Source organism: Oncorhynchus masou, chromosome 12 (assembly GCF_036934945.1).
Source record: "Oncorhynchus masou masou isolate Uvic2021 chromosome 12, UVic_Omas_1.1, whole genome shotgun sequence".
Taxonomy (NCBI): Eukaryota; Metazoa; Chordata; class Actinopteri; order Salmoniformes; family Salmonidae; genus Oncorhynchus; species Oncorhynchus masou.
In genome coordinates, this window is record NC_088223.1 from 25214931 (window position 1) to 25237797 (window position 22867).

At 40.6% G+C, this 22867-nt stretch overlaps 1 protein-coding gene across 1 annotated transcript; it reads left to right on the top strand.

Annotated features, from left to right (window-relative positions):
* The first annotated feature begins 2921 nt into the window (after window positions 1-2921).
* Window positions 2922-22643, top strand: LOC135549751 (mediator of RNA polymerase II transcription subunit 10). Its single transcript, XM_064980016.1, has 4 exons — window positions 2922-3185; window positions 4257-4340; window positions 21225-21327; window positions 21809-22643. Exons 1-4 carry the CDS (start codon window positions 3064-3066, stop codon window positions 21902-21904), a joined length of 405 nt encoding a protein of 134 aa, XP_064836088.1. The 5' UTR covers window positions 2922-3063; the 3' UTR covers window positions 21905-22643.
* The last annotated feature ends 224 nt before the right edge of the window (window positions 22644-22867 follow it).

Sequence of the window (22867 nt, forward strand, 5' to 3'; positions counted from 1 at the left end):
CTGTTCGCTGCTCTGGCCCCCCAATGGTGGAACAAACTCCCTCACGACGCCAGGACAGCGGAGTCAATCACCACCTTCCGGAGACACCTGAAACCCCACCTCTTTAAGGAATACCTAGGATAGGACAAAGTAATCCTTCTCACCCCCCCCCCCTTAAATGATTTAGATGCACTATTGTAAAGTGGCTGTTCCACTGGATGTCATCTGGATAAGAGCGTCTGCCAAATGACTTAAATGTAATGTAAATGTAAAAAAAAAAAAAAAACTTGAGTGTGCATAACTATTCACCCCCCCCCCCCCCAAATTCAATACTTTGTAGAGCCACCTTTTGCAGCAATTACAGCTGCATGTTTCTTGGGGTATGTCTCTGTAAACTTGGCACGTCTAGCCACTGGGATTTTTGCCCATTCTTCAAGGCAAAACTGCTCCAGCTCCTTCAATTTGGATGGGTCCTGCTGGTATACAGCAATCTTTAAGTCATACCACATATTCTCAATTGGATTGAGGTCTGGGCTTTGACTAGGCCATTGCAAGACATTTAAATGTTTACCCTTAAACCACTCTAGGGTTGCTTTAGCAGTATGCTTAGGGTCATTGTCCTGCTGGAAGGTGAACCTCTGCCCTAGTCTCAAATCTCTGGAAGATTTTCCCTCAAGAATGCAAAATTGGAAAAACGCCAAGAGGGATGAATACTTTTGCAAGGCACTTTATGAAACCTTGTGCTAGATTGACAGGGCTGTGATTCCTTCAATTATAATTCAACAATCTAGCTTTTTGTGTTAAATTAGTAGTTATTTGTAGTGTTTAAAATATATATACGGAATAAAAATATAAACGCAAAATGTAAAGTCTTGGTCCCATGTTTCATGAGCTGAAATAAAAGATCCAGTGGTCTTTTATGATCTATCCACAGAAAAAAATAAAAGGCCACTCTAAAATGTGCAGTTTTGTCACACAACACAATGCCACAGATGTCTCAAGTTTTGAGGGAGCGTGCAATTGGCTTGCTGACTGCAGGAATGTCTACCAGAGTTGTTGCCAGAGAGTTGAATTTTAATTTCTCTACCATAAACCGCCACATCCGAATTCTTCACCTGAGGAATCGTCTGATACCAGCCACCCAGAGAGCTGACGACAATGAGGAGTATTTCTGTCAAATAAATCCCTTTTGTGGGAAAAAAACTTACTTTGATTGTTTGGGCCTGGCTCCCCAGTTGGTAGGCCTTGGTTCCCAAGTGGGTGGACCTATGCCCAGTCATGTGAAATCCATAGATTAGGGCCAAATTTCCTTATGAACTGTAACTTAGTAAAATTGCTGAAATTGTTGCATGTTGTGTTTATATTTTTGCTCAGTATATAATAACCATTCATGTAAAAGGTTATTATATTTTATGAAATTAGATTTTTAGTGCTGTTCCACTTCCCCTGAATTGTGCTTGAATAGTGGGACCTTTTCAGCTACAAAACAAACCTTTAATAAATGTAAATGTATTTCCCTTCATTAGATATTCTATAAATACACTGGAATATGTTGTTTTAGTTGTTCATAACATCTCTGAATCGATTTTAGATGCTATATAGTAAATAAACATCATGTGATGACGGTTGAAGGAATCAGGGGGATATAATAAGGGTAGGAAAAGAAAGAAAGGAAGCAAGCACCTGACATGTAAGAAATGGAGGATAGAAAAGAGTCGGGGACAGAATTTGGGGGATAGTAGAGGTGTTTCAGGATCAAGTAAAAGCTGTACAGACTCCCTCAGTTAGATTTTCACCAAGATCTTGGAATGTCTTCAAATACATTTTCCAATGGCATGGAGAGGTTTGTTTTAAACGGTTATTGTCACAAAATTGTAAAAACAGAGTCTACAAGCTTCTACAAAGTCTTATTGATGAGTTCATGACAAGTGTGAGGTCAAGTGGAATGTAAATGTAAGTGGAACACTAATGTATTTCCAATGAGAAAAATAGTGTCCCAGTTCATTTACTAAAGTGTCCCACTAACACTGAAAGCCATGCTTTAGCAAACGTATGGGTCTGATGTTCTTTTAGTGGTTGTAGCATCCACTGAATAATACATTTTCAAGTTGTTTGATCATAAACATTTAGATAAGACCTTAATTGAAATTAGCATCACTAGAGTAGGGGTAAACTGATTTTGATCGTCTTCATAGCGATCTACCAAAAAGTGTCCCACTCATGCATACTTCACCCTAAACTAAATTCCATTTCCAAAACTGAAATAACTGGTCCTCTAAATTATTTTGTAGCTTAATCATGTTTATGTTCTATCCTAACAGGACAAGAGAGGTGGGGATATATTCAGTGTAGCCTATAGCCTAATGTTAAGGCTATTATATTACAAAGTGGCTTCAAACAGGCTGCCTTAAGTCACCTACAAATTATTTTACTCTGTTTTATATTTTGTATATTTTCATGTTTCACTGCACTGCTTTTATTAATTGAAAACATTTACAAAACATTGTCCACCAAACTATACATATATGCAGGAAAATTCACTGCATTACACATGCATGGTGAGGATGATACATTTTCAAATCAATGTTATTTGCAACAATGTTTCGACATTTCAGAACACGATGCTTTGCGGTAATCTTGAGCTGCAGACGGCAGTCTGTTGCTACGGCAACTACACATTCGCCAATGATTGGCTCTCACCCTTCCGGAAAGCAGTATGCCATGGGAGTGTTTGTCACTAGTTACCACAGCCACAAGGTAAAAAATGTTGTTATCGTAAAAATGTATGAAAACAAAAATGTGCTTTTTGCTATTAATTTAAGGTTAGACGTGAGGTTATCAGTGTGGGTAATGTTGGGGTTAAGGTTTGTTTTAAAATCAGATTTTAAGAAGATACATTTTAGAAATAGGCGGGGTTTAGCCTTAATTATCCCCTTGTGGCTGTGGTAACTAGTGACGACCCCATGGGGGTCTGGGAAGTGATTAACATTGTGATGAATTGACAAAAGGCATTGGCTGGGGTTTTATATTTTCACAAATATTTTATGTTTATGAGAAATGAACACATAACGTTTTATTGGCGACATGGCTGAGAAATTTGATAACCTCGAGGAGCATCTCGAGAAGTTCGTTGAAAATATTCGACAGATGGGAATTATCGTTAGCGACTTTCAACCTAGCAGTCAAACAGGACTCAACCAAAAACTGTAAGTGATGCCAGTTAGATAGCTATGTGTTTCTAGTATTACTAGCCATCAAAGCTAGCCACTTAAACATGTTACTACTAACTCCCCAAGTTATCAATACACGAGTTGTTTACAAAAGTAAAATTATGGTTAACCAATGCTAGCTAGCCTCCACATAGTTAAGTTAGTTAGCTACGTTGATAGCTAGTTAGTACAGTCAATGTCATAGACCAGGGATGGGCAACTCCAGTCCTCGGGGGCCGGAGTGGTGTCACACTTTATTAAAAAAAACGGAAGATCATAATTAGTTGATTTAAATGGAGTCAGGCGTGTTAGTTGGGACTGGGGAAAAGTGACACCAGGCTCCCGAGGACTAAAATTGCACATCGCGGTCATCGACACACAAAAGGGTATAAAAGACTGCACATATTATTTTCTTTTACGTTTATTTAACTAGACAAGTCAGTTAAGAACAAATTATTATTTACAATGACTGCCTACCAGAAGGCAAAAGGTCTCCTGTAGGGACAGGGACTGGGATTAAAAAACGCATCACAAGAGAGACACCACAACACTACATAAAGAGAGACCTAAGACAACATAGCGTGATAGCAACACATGACAACAACATGGTAGCAGCAACACAACATGACAGCAGCAGAAAACATGGTACAAACATTATTGGGCACAGACAACAGCACAAAGGGCAAGAAGGTAGAACGACAATACATAACGCAAAGCAGCCACAACTGTCAGTAAGAGTGTCCATGATTGAGTCTTTGAATGAAGAGCGAAAACTGTCCAGTTTGAGTGTTTGTTGCAGCTGGTTCCAGTCGCTAGCTGCAGTCAACTGAAAAGCGGAGCGACCCGGGGATGTGTGTGTGCTTTCGGGACCTTTAACAGAATGTGACTGTCAGAACAGGTGGAGGATGAGGGCTGCAGTAGGTATCTCCTTGCATACAGAGATGACCAGTTTACAGACCAGGTTAAACGCTGACAGTCATGTTGAGGTAGTAAGTTAGTTGTATGGTAGTTGCGGTTGATGATTTTGCCTGCTAGTTGTTGAAACGTCTCTGCTCCTGTGCATTTCAGAAACTACATGATCACGGGACTGCAGGACATTGAGAAATGTCGCCAGCAGCTACATGAGATTAACGTTCCTCTCGAGGCTTTTGAGTGAGTAGATGTTCCAACTTAAACATACACTTTCCATGTCTAGATCTCTAGTTTACTTTTGAAAGCCTGGGGAAGTTCTCAGGAAGATGATAGAAACTAGTGACACATTGCCACTAGGGTTGGATGATTTTACCACCGAGCACACAGCAGGGCCGCATGCCAATTGGCCTATTCCCCTTTCCCCATAGGCTAAATGTTCAATACATATAAGGTAGTTAGAATATTAGCATAAGGCAAGAGGACAATGTAGATTGTACAAAGAGAGAAGAGATCCAAAGCAGTGCAAATTGTTGTTTGAAAATAGCCTAAATAAAAACATAGTGTAGTTATGAGAGAGAGAGAGAACAAATAATTGCAAGAGACTAATCGAATAGGAAGTATAAACACACATGGTACGTTTCTGCGTTACTTAACCAAAGTGTTGGCAAAGTAAATTGTGCCGTCAGAATATCTCTCCTTGCAAACCAAACAGCCAATACTATATGCCAACACACAGGCTACTGTCAATAAGTTGCAGTAAATGTTACTTTGACAAGTTAAAATGATAAACTAATATTTGTAATATTGTCAGTGTTTATTATAGTAATATTGTCCGTGTTTATTAATGTCCTGCACAACATGCAATCGGTCATATGCTCCTGCAGCAGCACTTTCAAAAAGTCTCAAACATTATTTTCAATAACTTTTGAATTGTAATAGATAAACAAATGATTATTTAGCACAAAATCAAATTTTATTAGTCACATACATGTTTAGTAGATGTTATTGCAGGTGTAGCGAAGTGCGTGTGTCTTTAGCTCCAACAGTGCAGTAATATCTAACAATTTCACAACAATACTCACATCTAAGTAAAGGAATGGAATTAAGAATTTATAAATATATGGTCGAGCAATGTCAGAGTGGCATAGACTAAGATGCATTAGAATAGAATACACTATGAGATGAGTAATGTAAAATATGTAAACATTATTAAAGTGACTAGTGTTCTATTTATTAAAGTGGCCAGTGATTTCAAGTCTATGTATATAGGCAGCAGCCTCTAATGTGACTGTTGGCTATTTAACAGTCTGATGGCCTTGAGAGGGAAGCAGTTTTTTAGTCTTCCGGTCCCAGTTTTGACGCACCTGTACTGACCCCCGCCTTCTGGATGATAGTGGGGTGAACGGGCAGTGGCTCGGGTGGTTAATGTCCTTGATGATTGTTTTTCCCTTCCTGTACACATCTGTTGCTTTATGTCCTGGAGGGTGGGTAGTTTTCCCCCAGGGATGCGTTGGGCAGACCTCACCACCCTCTGGAGAGCCCTGCGTTTGTAAGCGGTACAGTTGCTGTACCAGGCGGTGATACAGCCCGGCAGGATACTCTCAATTATGCATCTGTAAAAGTTTGTAAGGGGTTTTAGGTGCCAAGACAAATTTCTTCAGCCTCCTGAGGTTGAAGAGGCGCTGTTACACCTTTTCACGACACTGTCTGTGTGGATGGACCATTTCAGTTTGCCAGTGATGTGTACGCAGAGGAACTTGGAGCTTTCCACCTTCTCCACTGCGATCCCGTCAATTTGGATTAGGGGGGTGCTCCCTCAGCTGATTCCTGAAGTCTACAATCATCTCCATTGTTTTGTTGATGTTGAGTGAGAGGTTATTTCCCTGGCACCACACTCTCAGAGCCCTCAACTCTTCCCTTTAGGCTGTTTTGTCATTGTTGGTAATCAAACCTACTACTGTTGTGTCATCTGCAAACTTGATGATCGAGTTAGAGGCGTGCGTTGCCACACAGTCATGGGTGAACAGGGAATACAGAAGGGGGCTGAGCACGCACCCTTGTGGGGCCCCAGTGTTGAGGATCAGCGAAGTGGAGGTGTTGTTTCCTACCCTCACCACTTGGGGGTGAATTTTCAGGTCCAGGACCCAGGGCTTTGAGTTTAATGATGAGATTGTACTATGGTAATATGGTGTTGAATGCAGAGCTGTAGTCAAGGAGCAGCATTCTTATATTGGTATTCCTCTTGTCCAGATGGGATAGGGCAGTGCAATGGCGATTGCATTGTGTTAAATGTCTTACTCACGTCGGTCACGGAGAAGGAGAGCCCACAGGGCCTTGGTAGCTGGCCGCGTCGGTGGCATTGTGTTATCCTCAAAGCGGGCGAAAAAGGTGTTTAGCTTGTCCGGAAGCAAGACGTCAGTGTCATCAACATGGCTGGTTTTCTTTTTGTAGTCCGTGATTGTCTGTTGACCCTGCCACGTAAGTCTTGTGTTTGAGCTGTTGAATTGCGACTCCACTTTGTCCCTATACTGACGTTTTGCTGTAACATTCTTTCTAGCACTTGAATGAACATTGGCTTAGGCTAAAAATGAATAAGCCCATTATCTTTAGGCTATACCTTTTTCCCTATCAAACTGTACAAATCCTAAATATGCACCTTTTTTTCTCCGCCATCTATACACAATACCCCATAATGACAGTGAAAACATGTTTTTAGATTATTTATTTTTTAATGTATTGGAAATTAAATATCTAATTTACATAAGTATTCACACCCCTGTGTCAATACATGTTAGAATCTGCTTTGGCAACGATTACAGTTGAGTCTTTCTGGGTAAGTCTCTAAGAGCTTTGCACACCTGCATTGTGCGATATTTGCACATTATTCATTAAACAATTTTTCATGCTCTGTCAAGTTGATTGTTGATAGACAGCCTTTTTCACGTCTTGCCTTATAGTTTCAAGCCAATTTTAAGTCAAAACTGTAACTAGGCCACTCAGGAACATTCAATGTTGTCTTGGTAAGCAACTCCAGTGTAGATTTGGCCTTGTGTTTTAGGTTATTGTCCTGCTGAAATATGAATTTCTCACAGTGTGTTGGAAAATGGACTGAACCAGGTTTTCCTTTAGGATTTTCCCTTTGCTTAGATCTATTCAGTTTCTTTTTATCTTAAACTCCCTAGTTCTTGCCGATGACAAGCATATCCATAACATGATGTAGCCGACGATCATGCTTGAAAATATGACGTGATACTCAGTGATGAGATGGATTTGCCCCCAAACATAACGCTTTGTATTCAGGACATAAAGTTAATTTTGCATTTTTACTTTAGTGCCTTATTGCAAACGGGATACAATTATTCAAAACATGCATTATGTACAGGCTTCCTTGTCATTCTTAGTATTGTGGACTAACTACGGTTTCCTCAGTTTTCTCCTATCACACCCATAATACTTTAACTTTTTTAACGTCACCATGGCCTCACGGTGAAATCCTTAAGCGGTTTCCTTTCTCTCTGGCAACTGTTGTGTCTTTGGCTATGCCGGATTAAGTGATATGACATGCTATTCTATAAAATCATTTCTCTGTAATTAATATTACCTGATTAAGCTAATCAGGTAGATAGTTAACTAGAAAGTCGGGGCACCACTAAATAATGTTTATAGAGCTGTTATCTACCGAATAAACTCTTAAAGACCTAGTAATCTTTTATGCCAGTAGCAGTCAATATTTAATCATCACCTTATTTAGTCTCATCTGAAAGTTGTAAATTCTTGGTTATCTTCACAAACCCTGGCTAACAAATTGAATCAGCAATACAACATTTGGTTTAATTATGAATAAGAGTTCAAATTTCATACCAAGTTGCCATTCTATATGCTCATGCTATATTCTGGCTGGTATATTCGAAATTCATCCTTCCGGTATGTAGGTAGTCACCTTCACATTGAAATTCAATGTTAATTTCGTTAGGTTCTAAGGATGGCTTAGTTCTGTAGGTGGTCTTTGTCCTTTCAACGTGGGGACCTCAAATCCACACGTCCTTGGAACATCTTGTTATCTGAGCCCTTTTAACATAGGACTGTCGCCCTAACGTCCTCGCAACAGAAAGTTACATTTTCGTCAAGGGCTTTATATATAGGAGGGGAGAGAAGGGCGTGTTTCATAGTTTATAACCAATGTCTGTTCACATGGGCAGGGCCACTGAGTTGAGCATAGTTCACTCATGAACTCGCTACATATTTGTCGCCAGACCCACTGGCTCCAGGTCATCTACAAGTCCATGCTCGGTAAAGCTCCATCTTATCTCAGTTCACTGGTCACGATGGCAACACCCACCCGTAGCACACGCTCCAGCAGGTGTAGCTCACTGATCATCCCTAAAGCCAACACCTCTTTTGGCCGCCTTTCGTTCCAGTTCTCTGCTGCCTGTGACTGAAACGAATTGCAAAAATTGCTGAAGTTGGAGACTTATCTCCCTCACCAACTTCAAACATCTGCTATCTGAGCAGCTAACCGATCGCTGCAGCTGTACATAGTCTATCGGTAAATAGCCTACCCAATTTACCTACCTCATCCCCATACTGTTTATATTTATTTACTTTTCTGCTCTTTTGCACACCAGTATCTCTACCTGTACATGACCATCTGATCATTAATCACTCCAGTGTTAATCTGTAAAATTGTAATTATTCGCCTACCTCCTCATGCCTTTTGCACACAATGTATATAGACTCTTTTTTTTCTTTTTTTCCTACTGTGTTATTGACTTGTTAATTGTTTACTCCATGTGTAACTCTGTTGTCTGTTCACACTGCTATGCTTTATCTTGGCCAGGTCGCAGTTGTAAATGAGAACTTGTTCTCAACTAGCCTACCTGGTTAAATAAAGGTGTGGAGAGAAAAAAAAATGAAAACCCAATTATCTCATTTGGAAGCTAAAATTACATTTAATCGTTTCACAAATAGTTTCATATTTAAACATTTAAATTGCACAACAATTCCATGTGAATCTGACAACTCGAATGTGTAGATTTTCCAAGATACAGTTTGTCGTCCTATCATCAGCAATAATGTCTCAGACGCCAACTGATCTGGCATCAAATTCATTTCGTACCAACGCATATTTTCAGCTGGTTGGATGACCGAAATATGGTTCCATTCCCATCTTTTGATGTCCCCAGACTCTCTCTCAATGTTAACCAAGGGATTTTCAATAGTCACATCGGTAGATTAGAGAGGAAAAAAGGGAAAGGTATTTATGGGGGGTTTTAAACCTCCCCCACTCAGGCCAACTTCATGACACAACTAAGTTAGGAAGGACGCCTGTATCTTTGTAGTAACTGAGTGTATTTATAGACCATCGAAATTGTCATCTAGTAACTTCACCATGCTCAGATATATTCAATGTCTGCTTTTTAAGATGTTTATCCATCTACCAATAGGTGCCCTTTGCGAGTCATTGGAAAACCTCCCTGGTCTTTGTGGTTGGATCAGTGTTTGAAATTCAGTGCTCAATTGAGATGCCTTACACATAATTGTAAGTGTGGGGTACAGAGATGAGGAAGTCATTAAAAAAACCTGTTAACACTATTATTGCACACAGTGAGTCCATGCAATTTATTATGTGGCTTGTTAAGCAAATGTTTACTCCTGAACTCATTAGGCTTGCCATAACAAAGGGGTTGAATACTTGACTCAATACATTTAAGCTTTTGATTTATTAGTTTGTAAACATTTCCAAAAACACAATTCCACTTTGACATTATGGGGTATTGTGTGTAGGCCAGTGACACAAAATCATCTCAATTGAAATCAATTTTGAATGTGGAAAAAGTCAAGGGGTATGAATACTTTCTGAAAGCTGTTAAATAACCTAAACAAAATAAGTATGAAAATAACCTACATTTGTAAAAAACAAGTCTTTCAATGTTTGACAGAATATTTTAGCATATCCTGCATTGCCTTCGTTAAGTATTCAGACCACTTGAATTTTGTTACATTACAGCCTCATTCTAAAATTGATTAAATCATTTTATTCCCTCATACATCTACACACAATACCCCATAATGACGAAGCAAAAACTGTTTTTTTAGATTTGTTTTGCTAATATAGCTATATCTCAAATTCAATTACATTTACCCAGGTATTCAGACTAGAGGTCGACCGATTAATCGGAACGGTATTTTTGGGCGCTGATTTGCCGACTTTTTTAAATATGATTTTTATTTATTTATTATGTTATTATTATTATTTTTTTACACCTTTTATTTAATCTTTATTTAACTAGGCAAGTCAGTTAAGAACACATTCTTATTTTCAATGACGGCTTAGGAACAGTGGGTTAACTGCCTTGTTTAGGGGCAGAACGACAGATTTTCCCCTTGTCAGCTCGGGGGATCCAATCTTGCAACCTTAACTAGTCCAACGCAATAACGACCTGCCTCTTTCTCGTTGCACTCCACAAGGAGGCTGCCTGTTATGCGAATGCAGTAAGCCAAGGTAAGTTGCTAGCTAGCATTAAACTTATCTTCTAAAAAACAATTAATCATAATCACTAGTTAACTACACATGGTTGATGATATTACTAGATATTATCTAGCGTGTCCTAAATTGCATAGAATCTGACTGAGCATACAAGTATCTGACTGACCGGTGGTAGGCAGAAGCAGGTGCATAAACATTCATTCAAACAGCACTTTCATGCGTTTTGCCAGCAGCTCTTCGTTGTGCGTCAAGCATTGCGCTGTTTATGACTTCAAGCCTATCAACTCCCGAGATGATGAGGCTCGTGTAACCGAAGTGAAATGGCTAGCTAGTTAGCGCGCGCTAATTGTCAAAGTGTTCCTGGTTCGAGCCCAGGGAGGAGCGAGGAGAGGGACGGAAGCTATACTGTTACACTGGCAAAACTAAAGTGCCTTTTAAGAACATCCAATAGTCAAAGGTTAATGAAATACAAATGGTATAGAGGGAAATAGTCCTATAATTTCTATAATCACTACAACTTAAATCTTCTTACCTGGGAATATTGAGGACTCATGTTAAAAGGAACCACCAGCTTTCATATGTTCTCATGTTCTGAGCAAGGAACTGAAACATTAGCTTTCTTACATGGCACATATTTTACATGGAACATATTGCACTTTTACTTTCTTCTCCAACATTTTGTTTTTGCATTATTTAAACCAAATTGAACATGTTTCATTATTTATTTGAGGCTAAATTGATTTTATTGATGTATTATATTAAGTTAAAATAACTGTTCGTTCAGTATTGTTGTAATTGTCATTATTACAAATAAATAAATAAATAAAATCGTCCCATTTAATCGGTATCGGCTTTTATGGTCCTCCAATAATCGGTATCGGCGTTGAAAAATCATAATCGGTCCAACTCCCATTCAGACCCAGTACTTTGTTGAAGCAGCATCAAGTCTTCTTGGGTATGATGCTTCAAGCTTGGCTGGATGGGGAGTGTTGCTGCACAGCTATTGTCAGTTCTCTTCAGAGAAGTTTGATGGGGTTCAATTCTGGGCTCTGGCTGAAGCCACTCCTGCGTTGTCTTGGCTGTGTGCTTAGGGTCGTTGTCCTGATGGAAGGTGAACCTTCGCCCCAGTCTGAGGTGCTGAGCTCTCTGGAGCAGGTTTTCATCAATGATCTGTACTTTGTTCCATTCATCTTTCTCTAGAACCTGACTAGTCTCCCAGGCCCTGCTGCTGAAAAACATCCCTATAGCATGATGCTGCCACCACCATGCTTCACCGTAGGGACGTTGCCAGGTTTCCTCCAGACATGGCGCTTGGCCTTAAGTCTTTGGGCTGAAATCTTATTTTCATCAGCCCAGATGATCTTGTTTCTCATGATCTGAGAGTCTTTAGGTACCTTTAGGCAAACTCCAAGTGGGATGCCATGTGCCTTTTACTGAGGAGTGGCGACCTTCTGGCCGCACTACCATAAAGGCCTGATTGGTGCAGTGCTGCAGAGAAGGTTGTCCTTCTAAATGTTTCTTCCATCTCCACAGTGGAACTCTTGAGCTCTGTCATAGTGACCATCAGGTGCTTGGTCACCTCCTTTACCAATTCCCTTGTCACGCGATTGTTCAGTTTGGCTGGGAGGCCAGCTCTAGGATGAGTCTTGGAGGTTCCAAACTTCTCCGATTTAAGAATGATTGGGGTCACTGTGTTCTTGGGGACCTTCAGAAATGTTTTGGTACACAGAAATGTTTTGGGACCCTTCCCCAGATCTCTGCCTTGACATAGTCTTGTCTCGGAGCTTTACAGACAATTCCTTCGACCTCATGGCTTGGTTTTTGCTCTGACATGCACTGTCAACTGTTTGTATTTTTACTATTTTCTACATTGTAGAATAATAGTGAAGACATCTAAACTATGAAATAATACATATGGAATCATGTAGTAACCTAGTGGTGGCAGGGTAGCCTAGTGGTTAGAGCGTTGGACTAGTAACCGGAAGGTTGCAAGTTCAAACCCCCGAGCTGACAAGGTACAAATCTGTCGTTCTGCCCCTGAACAGGCAGTTAACCCACTGTTCCTAGGCCGTCATTGAAAATAAGAATTTGTTCTTAACTGACTTGCCTGGTTAAATAAAGGTAAAAAAAAAAAAAATCTGTGGAATTTCTTTCCTTCATCAGGTGTTTGGGCCAATCAGTTGTGTTGTGACAAGGAATGGGGGGGGGTACACAGAAGATAGGCCTATTTTGTAAAATACCAAGGCCTATAAAGTTTCTGCAGTCGCAAAATCCATCAAGCGCTATGATGAAACTGGCTCTCGCGAGGAGGAATGGAAGACCCAGAGTTACCTCTGCTGCAGAGGATACATTCATTAGAGTTACCAGCCTCAGAAATTGCAGCCCAAATAAATTATTCACCGAGTTCAAGTAACAGACACATCTCAACATCAACTGTTCAGAGGAGATTGCGTAAATCAGGCCTTCATTGTCCAATTATCCAATTGAAACCACTACTAAAGGACACCAAAAAGAAGAAGATACTTGCTTTGGCCAAGAAAAATGAGCAATGGACATTAGACCTGTGGAAATTTAGCCTTTGGTCTGGAGTCAAAATTTTAGATTTTCGGGTTTCAACCACCGTGTCTTTGTGAGATGTGGTGTGGGTGAACGGATGATCTCTTCATGTGTAGTTCCCACCGTAAAGCATGGAGGAGGAGGTGTGATGGTGTGGGGTGCTTTACTGATGACACTGTCTGGGATTTATTTAGAGTTCAAGGCACACTTAACCAGCATGACTACCACAGCATTCTGCAGCGATACGCCATCCCATCTGGTTTGGGCTTAGTGGGACTGTCATTTGTTTTTCAACAGGACAATGACCCAACACACCTCCAGGCTGTGTAAGGGCTATTTGACCAAGAAGGAGAGTGATGGAGTGCTGCATCAGATGGCCTAGCCTCCACAATCCCACGACCTCAACGAAATTCAGATGGTTTGGGATGAGTCAGACTGCAGAGTGAAGGAAAAGCAGCCAACAAGTGCTCAGCGTATGTGGGAACTCCAAGACTGTTGGAAAAGCATTCCAGGTGAAGCTGGTTGAGAGAGTTCTAAGAGTGTGCAAAGCTGTCATCAAGGCAAAGGGTGGATATTTGAAGAATCTCAGTTATATTTTGATTTGTTTAACATATGATACATGATTCCATATGTGTTATTTCATAGTTTTGGTGCCTTCACTATTATTCTACAATGTAGAAAATAGTAAAAAGAAAGAACCTGAAATGAGTAGGTTTTCTTCAACTTTTGACCGGTAGTGTAGAACGTTATGGGCTTTTCCAAATCATGTCCAATCAATTTAATTTTCCACAGGTGGACTCCAATCCAGTTGTAGAAACATTTCAAAGATTTTCAATTGAACCAGGATGAACCTGAGCTTAATTCCAAGTCTTATAGCAAAGGGGCTGAATACTTAAGTAAATTAGGTGTTTCTGTGTTGGGTTTTTTTGTGTGCAAAAAAATCTAAAAATCTGTTTTTGCTTTGTCATTATGGGCTATTGTGTGTAACGTAAACTCACCCTATTCCTTACAAATGTGCGCAACGTGACATTCAAACGAGGCAGGAAAGAAAACTAATGGGACTGTAGCGACTGTGTTGACTTCATAATCTGGGGTGTGAACTACGTTGATCGACATGGTATTGGCACTCTAGTATTGGAGAAGTTGAAAAAACTGACCCTCCGTTACATCATGTAGTGTAACGTACAGCACACATAAAACAAATGTTTTCTGTCTTACAATCTCTCTCCACCAGGTGTAGCACTTCTCTCATCCTTTAAAAACAAGCAATGGACAGTGACGGGGGTAAAGGGGGATACCTAGTCATTTTTTGCATCATCACCGCATGCGATCATCATTCTCAAAGCAGCTGTTTACTTCTAAGATCACGTTAGCACCTCCCTAAAAACCCGATTCAAATTCGACACAAACCTTCAAATAGGTATGTAATGACACATTAACTCTTTATAGTGTTTTATTTACATTTTAGAGGCGATAAGTTGGACAGATCGAGTGGAAAAACAGCAGTTTTCCCACACGACATATGTCCTTCTCACTATCACGCATTAGTTTCGCTTAGAAGGCTAGCATCCTGGAGTCAACTCTTCACTGTTGACATTGAGATTGGTGTTTTGCGGGTGCTATTAAATAAGTATGGTGTGTAGATATTTAAATTTAAAAAATGTAACTCAATGTTAGAACAAGGCTATAAAGTAACAATGTGGGAAGAGGGGTCTGAATACTTTCCTAAGGCACTGTATAATATTAGTTTTTAAAAGTTAAGCTAATATACAGTGAGGGAAAAATGTATTTGATCCCCTGCTGATTTTGTACGTTTGCCCACTGACAAAGAAATGATCAGTCTATCATTTTAATGGTAGGTTTATTTGAACAGTGAGACACAAAATAACAACAACAAAAAACACAACGCATATCAAAAATGTTATAAATTGATTTGCATTTTAATTTCATTTTTGACATGCGTTTTCCCTCCCCCACCTTCCAGCTGAAACAAGCAGAGCGTCGCAAGCAAGTCTCCATTGAAGTTTTAACCAGGTAGGTCAGTTGAGAACAAGTTCTCATTTACAACTGCAACCTGGCCAAGATAACGCAAAGCAGTGCGACAAAAACAACACAGAGTTACACATAAAACAAACGTACAGTCAATAACACAATAGAAAAATAAATGTACAGTGTGTACAAATGTAGGGAGGTAGGGCAATAAATAGGTCATAGAGGTGAAAATAATTACAATTTTAGCATTAACAGTGATAGATGTGCAGATGATGATGTGCAAGTAGAGATACTGGGGTGCAAAAGCGCAAGAGGGTAAGTAAATATATGGGGATGAGGTAAATATATGGGGATGAGGTAAATATATGGGGATGAGGGTGCGCTATTTACAGATGGGCTGTGTACAGGTACAGTGATCGGTAAGCTGCTCTGGCAGCTAATTATTAAAGTTAGGGAAGGAGATATAGGACTCCAGCTTTAGAGATTTTTGCATTTCGTTCCAGTCATTGGCAGCAAAGAACTGTAAGGAAAGGTGGCCAAAGGAAGTGTTGGCTTTGGGGATGACCAGTGCAATATACCTGCTGGAGCGTGTGCTACAGGGTGGTGTTGCTATGGTGACCAGTGAGCTGAGATAAGGTGGGGCTTTACCTAGCAAGGACTTATAGATGACCTGGAGCCAGTGCTTTTGGCGATGGATATGTAGTGAGAGCCAGCCAACGAGAACCTACAGGTCGTAGTGGTGGGTTGAATATGGAGCTTTGGTGATAAAACGGATGGCACTATGATAGACTGTATCCAGTTTGCTGAGTAGAGTATCTTGTAAAATGACATCGCCGAAGTCCAGGGTCGGTAGGATAGTCAGTTTTACGAGGGTATGTTTGGCAGCATGAGTGAAGGAGGCATTGTTGTGAAATAGGAAGCCGATTCTAGATTTCATTTTGGGTTGGAGATGCATAATGTGAGTCTGGAAGGAGAGTTTACAGTCTAACCAGAAATCTAGGTATTTGTAGTTGTCCACATATTCTAGGTCAGAACCATCCAGAGTAGTGATGCTAGTTGGGCGGGATGGTGCGGGCAGCAATCGATTGAAGAGCATGCACTTAGTTTTACTAGCATTTAGAAGCAGTTGGAGGCCACGGAAGGAGTGTTGTATGGCGTTGAAGCTCGTTGAGAGGTTTGTTAGCACAATCCAAAAAAGGGCCAAATGTATACAGAATGGTGTCGTCTGCGTAGAAGTGGATCAGAGAATCACCAGCAGCAAGAGCGACATCATTGATATATACAGAGAAAAGAGTCCGCCCGAGAATTTAACCCTGTGGCACCCCCAGAGACTGCCAGAGGTCCGGACAACAGGCCCTCCGATTTGACACACTGAACTCTCTCTGAGAAGTAGTTGATGAACCAGGCGAGGCAGTCATTTGAGAAGCCAAGGCTATTGAGTCTGCCGATAAGAATGCGGTGATTGACAGAGTCGAGAGCCTTGGCCAGGTCGATAAAGACTGCTGCACAGTATGTCTTTTATCGATGGCCGTTATATCGTTTAGGACCTTGAGCATGGCTGAGGTGCACCCATGACCAGCTCGGAAACCAGATTGCATAGTGGAGAAGGTACGGTGGGATTCTAAATGGTCTGTGATCTGTTTATTTACTTGGCTTTCGAAGATTTTAGAAAGGCAGGGCAGGATGGATTTACGTCTATAACAGTTTGAGTCTAGAGTGTCTCCCCCTTTGAAGAGGGGGATGACCGCGGCAGCTTTCCAATCTTTGTGGATCTCAGACGATACAAAAGAGTGGTTGAATAGGCTAGTAATAGGGGTTGCAACAATTTTGGCAGATAATTTTAGAGCGGGTCAAGATTGTCTTAGCCCAGCTGATTTGTAGGGATCCAGATTTTGCAGTTCTTTCAGAACAGCAACTGTCTGGTTTTGGTTGGAGAAGCAGGGGGGTTGAGTTGCTGCAGGGGGTGCTGAGATGTTGGCCGGGGTAGGGGCAGCCAGATGGAAAGCATGGCCAGCCTTGGTAAAATGCTTATTGAAATTATCGTAGATTTATCGGTGGTGACAATGTTTCCTATCCTCAGTGCAGTGGGCACCTGGGAGGAGGTGCTCTTATTCTCCATGGACTTTAGTGTCCCAAAATGTTTTGGAATTAATGCTACAGGAAGCAAATTTCTGTTTGAAAAATCTAGCCTTAGCTTTCCTAACTGACTGAGTATATTGGTTCCTGACTTCCCCTGAAAAGTTGCATATCGCGGGGGCATTTCGATGCTAATGCAGAACGCCTCAGGATATTTTTGTGATGGTCAAGGGCAGTCAAGTCTGGGATGAACCAAGGGCTATATCTGTTCTTCATTCTACATTTTTTGTGAACGGGGCATGCTTATTTAAGATGGAGAGGAAAGCACTTTTGAAGAGCAACCAGGCATCCTCTACTGACGGGATGAGGTCAATATCCTTCCAGGATACCCAGGCCAGGTCAATTTGAAAGGCCTGCTCGCTGAAGTGTTTTAGGGAGCGTTTGACAGTGATGAGGGGTGGTCGTTTGACCGCGGACCCATTACTTACGCAGGCAATGAGGCAGTGATTGCTGAGATCCTGGTTGAATACAGCAGAGGTGTATTTAGAGGGCAAGTTGGTCAGGATGATATCTAAGAGTGTGCCCATGGTTACGGATTTCGGGTTGTACCTGGTAGGTTCCTTGATACTTTGTGTGAGATTGAGGGCATCTAGCTTAGATTGTAGTATGGCCGGGGTGTTAAGCATGTCCCAGTTTAGGTCACCTAACAGTACAAACTCTGAAGATAGATGCAGGGCGATCAATACACATAAGGTGTCCTGTGCACAGCTGGGGGATGAAGGGAGTCTATAACAAGCGGAATTGGTGAGAGACTTGTTTCCAGACAGGTGGATTTTTAAAAGTTTAAGCTCGATTTGTTTGGGCACAGACCTGGATAGTATGACAGAACTCTGCAGGCTGTCTCTGCAGTAGATTGCAACTCTGCCCCCTTTGGCAGTTCTATCTTGTCGGAAAATGTTATAGTTAGGGATGGAGATTTCAGGATTTTTGAAGGCTTTCTTAAGCCAGGATTCAAACACGGCTAGGACATCTAGGTTGGCGGAGTGTGCTAAAGTGGTGAATAAAACAAACTTAGGGAGGAGGCTTCTAATGTTAACATGCATGAAACCAATGCTTTTACGGTTACAGAAGTCAACAAATGAGAGTGCCTGGGGAATGGGAGTGTTGTTGAGGGCTGCAGGGCCTGGGTTCACCTCTACATCACCAGAGGAACAGAGGAGGAGTAGGATAAGTGTACGGCTAAAGCCTAAAAGAACTGGTCGTCGAGTTCGTTCGGAACAGAGTTAAAGGAGCAGCTTTCTGGGCGCAGTTGAATAGATTCAAGGCATAATGTACAGACAAGGGAATTGTAGGATGTGAGTAAGTAATCCTAGGCATTGAGTGATGAGAGGGGTTTTGTCTCTAGAGACACCATTTTAAGCCAGGTGGGGTAGAGGTCGACCATTATGATTTTTTTTTAAACACCGAAACAGATTATTGGAAGGCCAAAAATAACTGATATTTAGTCTCAAATAAATAATGAAACATGTTCAATTTGGTTTAATTAATGCAAAACAGTGTTGGAGAAGAAAGTAAAAGTGCAATGTGCCATGTAAAAAAGGTTAAATTCCATTTAAAAACGTTTAAATTCCTTGCTCAGAACATGAGAACATATGAAAGCTGGTGGTTCCTTTTAAGATGACTCTTCAATATTCCCAGTTAAGAAGTTTTAGGTTGTTGTTATTATAGGAATTTATAGGACTATTTCTCTCAACCATATGTATTTCAAGTACCTTTGACTATTGGATGTTCTTATAGGCACTATAGTATTTGCCAGCCTAATCTCAGGAGTTGAAGTCATAAACAGAGCTGTGCTTCAAGCATTGCGAAGAGCTGCTGGCAAATGCAGGAAAGTGCTGTTTGAGTGAATGCTTATGTAGCACTGTGATTTTGTTCCCCTAGATTATGCACCAAGTTGCACACGGACCAATTCAAATAGGCCAGGTCAAGAGGGGATAATGATAATAATAATTCAGTGTTTAATTTTTTTTTTATTACAGCTGCTAATGTTATTTTTTGGTGTACAAACACTTTTTCATATCAATATTGTACATACACGTGATTGTAAAGTTTTCTATATTTTGGTTTGGCCCATCGCGGGTTATCTGTATTTCCGTACCCCCTTATTGTTCTTTTGCCTGACCTTTGGCTAGCAAGGTTTGTTGTCCTTGGCTCTGAAATTGTTCAATATAAAACTGTGGTAATGTTACACAATGTGCTGTTATGCAACCACAAGTTTGTTACAATATGGACAATATAAAGATTTGTGGTAACAAGTTTCACAGAGCTCAATAACTAGGGTACCTATTGTAACTTGTGAGTACTTGGGACAGTGATTGAGTGTCCATGTGCTCGTGCAGGTGCCTGAGAGCTGTGACTGCGCCAAGGGCTAAAATATTCTGTGTTGTTTCTTTCTCGTGTAGGTATGTCTTTTATTTTGTCCGAATTATGTTCAATATCATTTTACTTGTTTTGTATAGTGTGCACAATGTGTGCACTCAGCACCTGTTCTTTCCTTTTGATGCTCTCTTTTGCCTGACCTTTGGCTAGCAAGGTGCCTGAGAGCTAGGACCGCGCCAAGGGCAAATAAAAATAATCCAACCAACAGACCTCCAGTTGCGGCAGCATCCTAATTAAAAGTACACAACGCAGAACGAACCACGCTACACTTACGAGCTTGCTGCTGCCTACCGCTGCTCCGTCAGACTTCGCTATCAAATATCAAATCATAGACTTAATTCTAATATAATGAACCCTCAGAAATACGAGCCTTAGGTTATTAATATGGTGAAATCCGGAAACTATAATTTTGAAAAACAGAACCTTTATTCTTTGTCAAATGTTCCATATTTTATTGAACGGGTGGCAACCCGAAGTCTAAATATTGCTCTGACATTGCACAACCTTCAATGTTATGTCATAATTATGTATAATTCTGTCAACTTAATTACGGCCTTTGTTAGGAAGAAATGGTTAACACAGTTGGCATTGAGCCAGTCGGCCCAAAATGCTGCATATACCCTGACTCTGCTTACCATGAACGCAAGCAAAGTGACACAAATTAGTTAATATTGCCTGCTAACATTACTTTTTAAAAACTTATTATGCAGGTTTAAAAAAAGATATACCTGTGTATTGATTTTAAGAAAGGCAGTTATAACCATAACCAAGTTATTGTTATAACTTGTGACATTGATGCTACGAATGTGCTCTTTTCACAAATGCGCTTTTGTTAAATCATCACCCGTTTGGCTATGTATTCTGTGATTCAATGATAAATTCACAGGCACCACATTGATTATATGCAACGCAGGACAAGCTAGTTAAACTATTAACTATATCATCAACCATGTGCAGTTAACTAGTGAAAATGTTAAGATTGATAGTTTTTTATAAGGTAAGTTTAATGCTAGCTAGCAACTTACCTTGGCTCCTTGCTGCACTCGCGTAACAGGTGGTCAGCCTGCAACACAGTCTCCTCGTGGATTGCAATGTAATCGGCCATAATCGGCATCCAAAAATACAGATTATGAGAACTTGAAATTGGACCTAATTAATTGGCCTTGCCGATTTAATCAGTAGACCTCTAGTGTGGGGGGTGGAACATAGGGGCTAGCTAAGGCATATTGAGCAGGGCTGGAGGCTCTACAGTGAAATAAGACAAGAATTACTAACCAAAACAGCAATAGACCAGGCTTATTGACATTAGGGAAAGGCATGCATTTTGACTATCCGGATAGCCCAAAAAATATATTATTTTATTAGTGAAGTCCATTTCAAATGCCCATCCCTAGCTCTCATTCAAATGCAAAATCCAATAGTTAAGTTTTCGGAGGATGGCCACGGTAGACTATGGTGAGCATAACGGAAGGACAGTCACCCATGTACCAGCACTTTCCCTCCCTCAGATCTTCACTTGGTCACAGACCCTCAGCCTAACTCAACTGATGTAATGTTTTGTCTTGTGTTGTCAGATACATAGACCAGGGGCGTAACCCCCAGCTGTACACTAAGGAGTGTCTGGAAAGGGCCCTGGCCAAGAACGAGCAGGTCAAAGGAAAGATTGACACCATGACGGTAAGTGGCAGTAGATTCAAGCCTAATAACGTCCTAGAAATTGAAGATCAGTACTTTGAGGAAATTACTTAATGACAAATAGTCTTGGATACACTTTTAGTCAAAGCCTTCTGGTACAATGCATTAGGGTGTGATTGTAAGGTAGCCTAGTGGTTAGAGTGTTTGGCCAGTAACCAAAAGGTTGCTGGAATGAATAGCTGACAAGGTACAAATCTGTTGTTCTGCCCCTGAACATGGCAGTTAACCCACTGTTCCCCGGTAGGCCGTCATTGTAAATAACAATTTGTTCTTAACTGGCTTGTCTAGTTAAATCAAATAAAAAATGTTTTAAATGATGCATTCTAAGATGTGTCCTAAGCATATACAGTATAACCCCATTATACTGTCTTATTACCATCAGAACCATAAAGATCCAGACTAAATAACAGTAAATCATCTACAGCTTCAATCTCTGACCCCTCTGTTCTGTCTTTGGTTGCAGAAATTCAAGAGCCTGCTGATCTCTGAGCTGGGGAAGGTGTTTCCAGAGGAGATGACCAAGTACAAGGCTATCCACGGAGATGACCCCCCCTCATAGTGACCCTCGACCTTTAATCCCCCTGACCCTTAACCCCCTGCTTAAAGCCACAGTGGGGTCTCACCCAGCAGGATCAATGAGTCAACCTGATGACATGTATTAATATTCAGGGAATATTCATGAAAAAATTGTGTTGACTTTGAGAAATAGATTGAGAGCGTGGTAGAGGTAGTTGGAGGAGCAATTCTTTGTTTCTGATGTGGGAAGAGTAATGTGGTCAGGATGCTTTATGGATGGGTTCAAAAAAATCATAAAAGGAGCTAGAGCTGATGATTTGATAGGAAGAACTGTCAGCCAGGAACATATTGCCTTTTTCGAGTTTCTTTTAGTTGTATTGGAAATATGACATTTTCTCAATCTGATATCTGGCAAACTGTTTCCTCATGCTGTGTTGAGATGCCACCTACAAGATGTACATAATGTTTATACTCATACAGAACCTTTTTTGTAAAGACCTAAACATCATTGTACAACACTGCAGACCTGGACTGTGACTCCGTTTTGTAGCAAGCTCCGGTATCAAAAGGGGTCTTATTCATGGGCAAGAAACTAGCCCAGAGGTTTGCAACCCTCCAATTTGTTTTGATTTTATCTTGTTAGTTTTATCTGTTTTTTTTTTTGCAAATAAATGGGCTTGTGATTGAAAGATTAGTCTGGTATTTACTGCCATGCTAGCGCCTTGTAGATCACAATTCACGAACAGAGACTTACAATTAAAGTTCAATGTATAAGAAGTAAAGGCCTCAATGTCACATTATATTCTTTCATCCAAGGGTCAAATCACCAAGGACATTACATTGTAAGAGGTTGTGTTCAATGGGCATTAAAGAAGGAAAAGGGATATTTTTTTCTTTTTAACCAACAGAATTTGTCAAATGGAAATGCTTTTCAATTTCTCTTTTCCATTTGGAAACATTCTCTCCCTACAGTTTGTGGCCAGATCAGACCATCACCATGGTGAAG

Bases quoted from the DNA above. Each gene is read 5' to 3' on its own strand.
- LOC135549751 (XM_064980016.1), top strand. From the start codon at position 3,064: ATGGCTGAGAAATTTGATAACCTCGAGGAGCATCTCGAGAAGTTCGTT. The intron at 4,341-21,224 runs GTGAGTAGATGT...TTGTGTTGTCAG, and splicing joins GTTCCTCTCGAGGCTTTTGA to ATACATAGACCAGGGGCGTA. The intron at 21,328-21,808 runs GTAAGTGGCAGT...CTTTGGTTGCAG, and splicing joins GAAAGATTGACACCATGACG to AAATTCAAGAGCCTGCTGAT.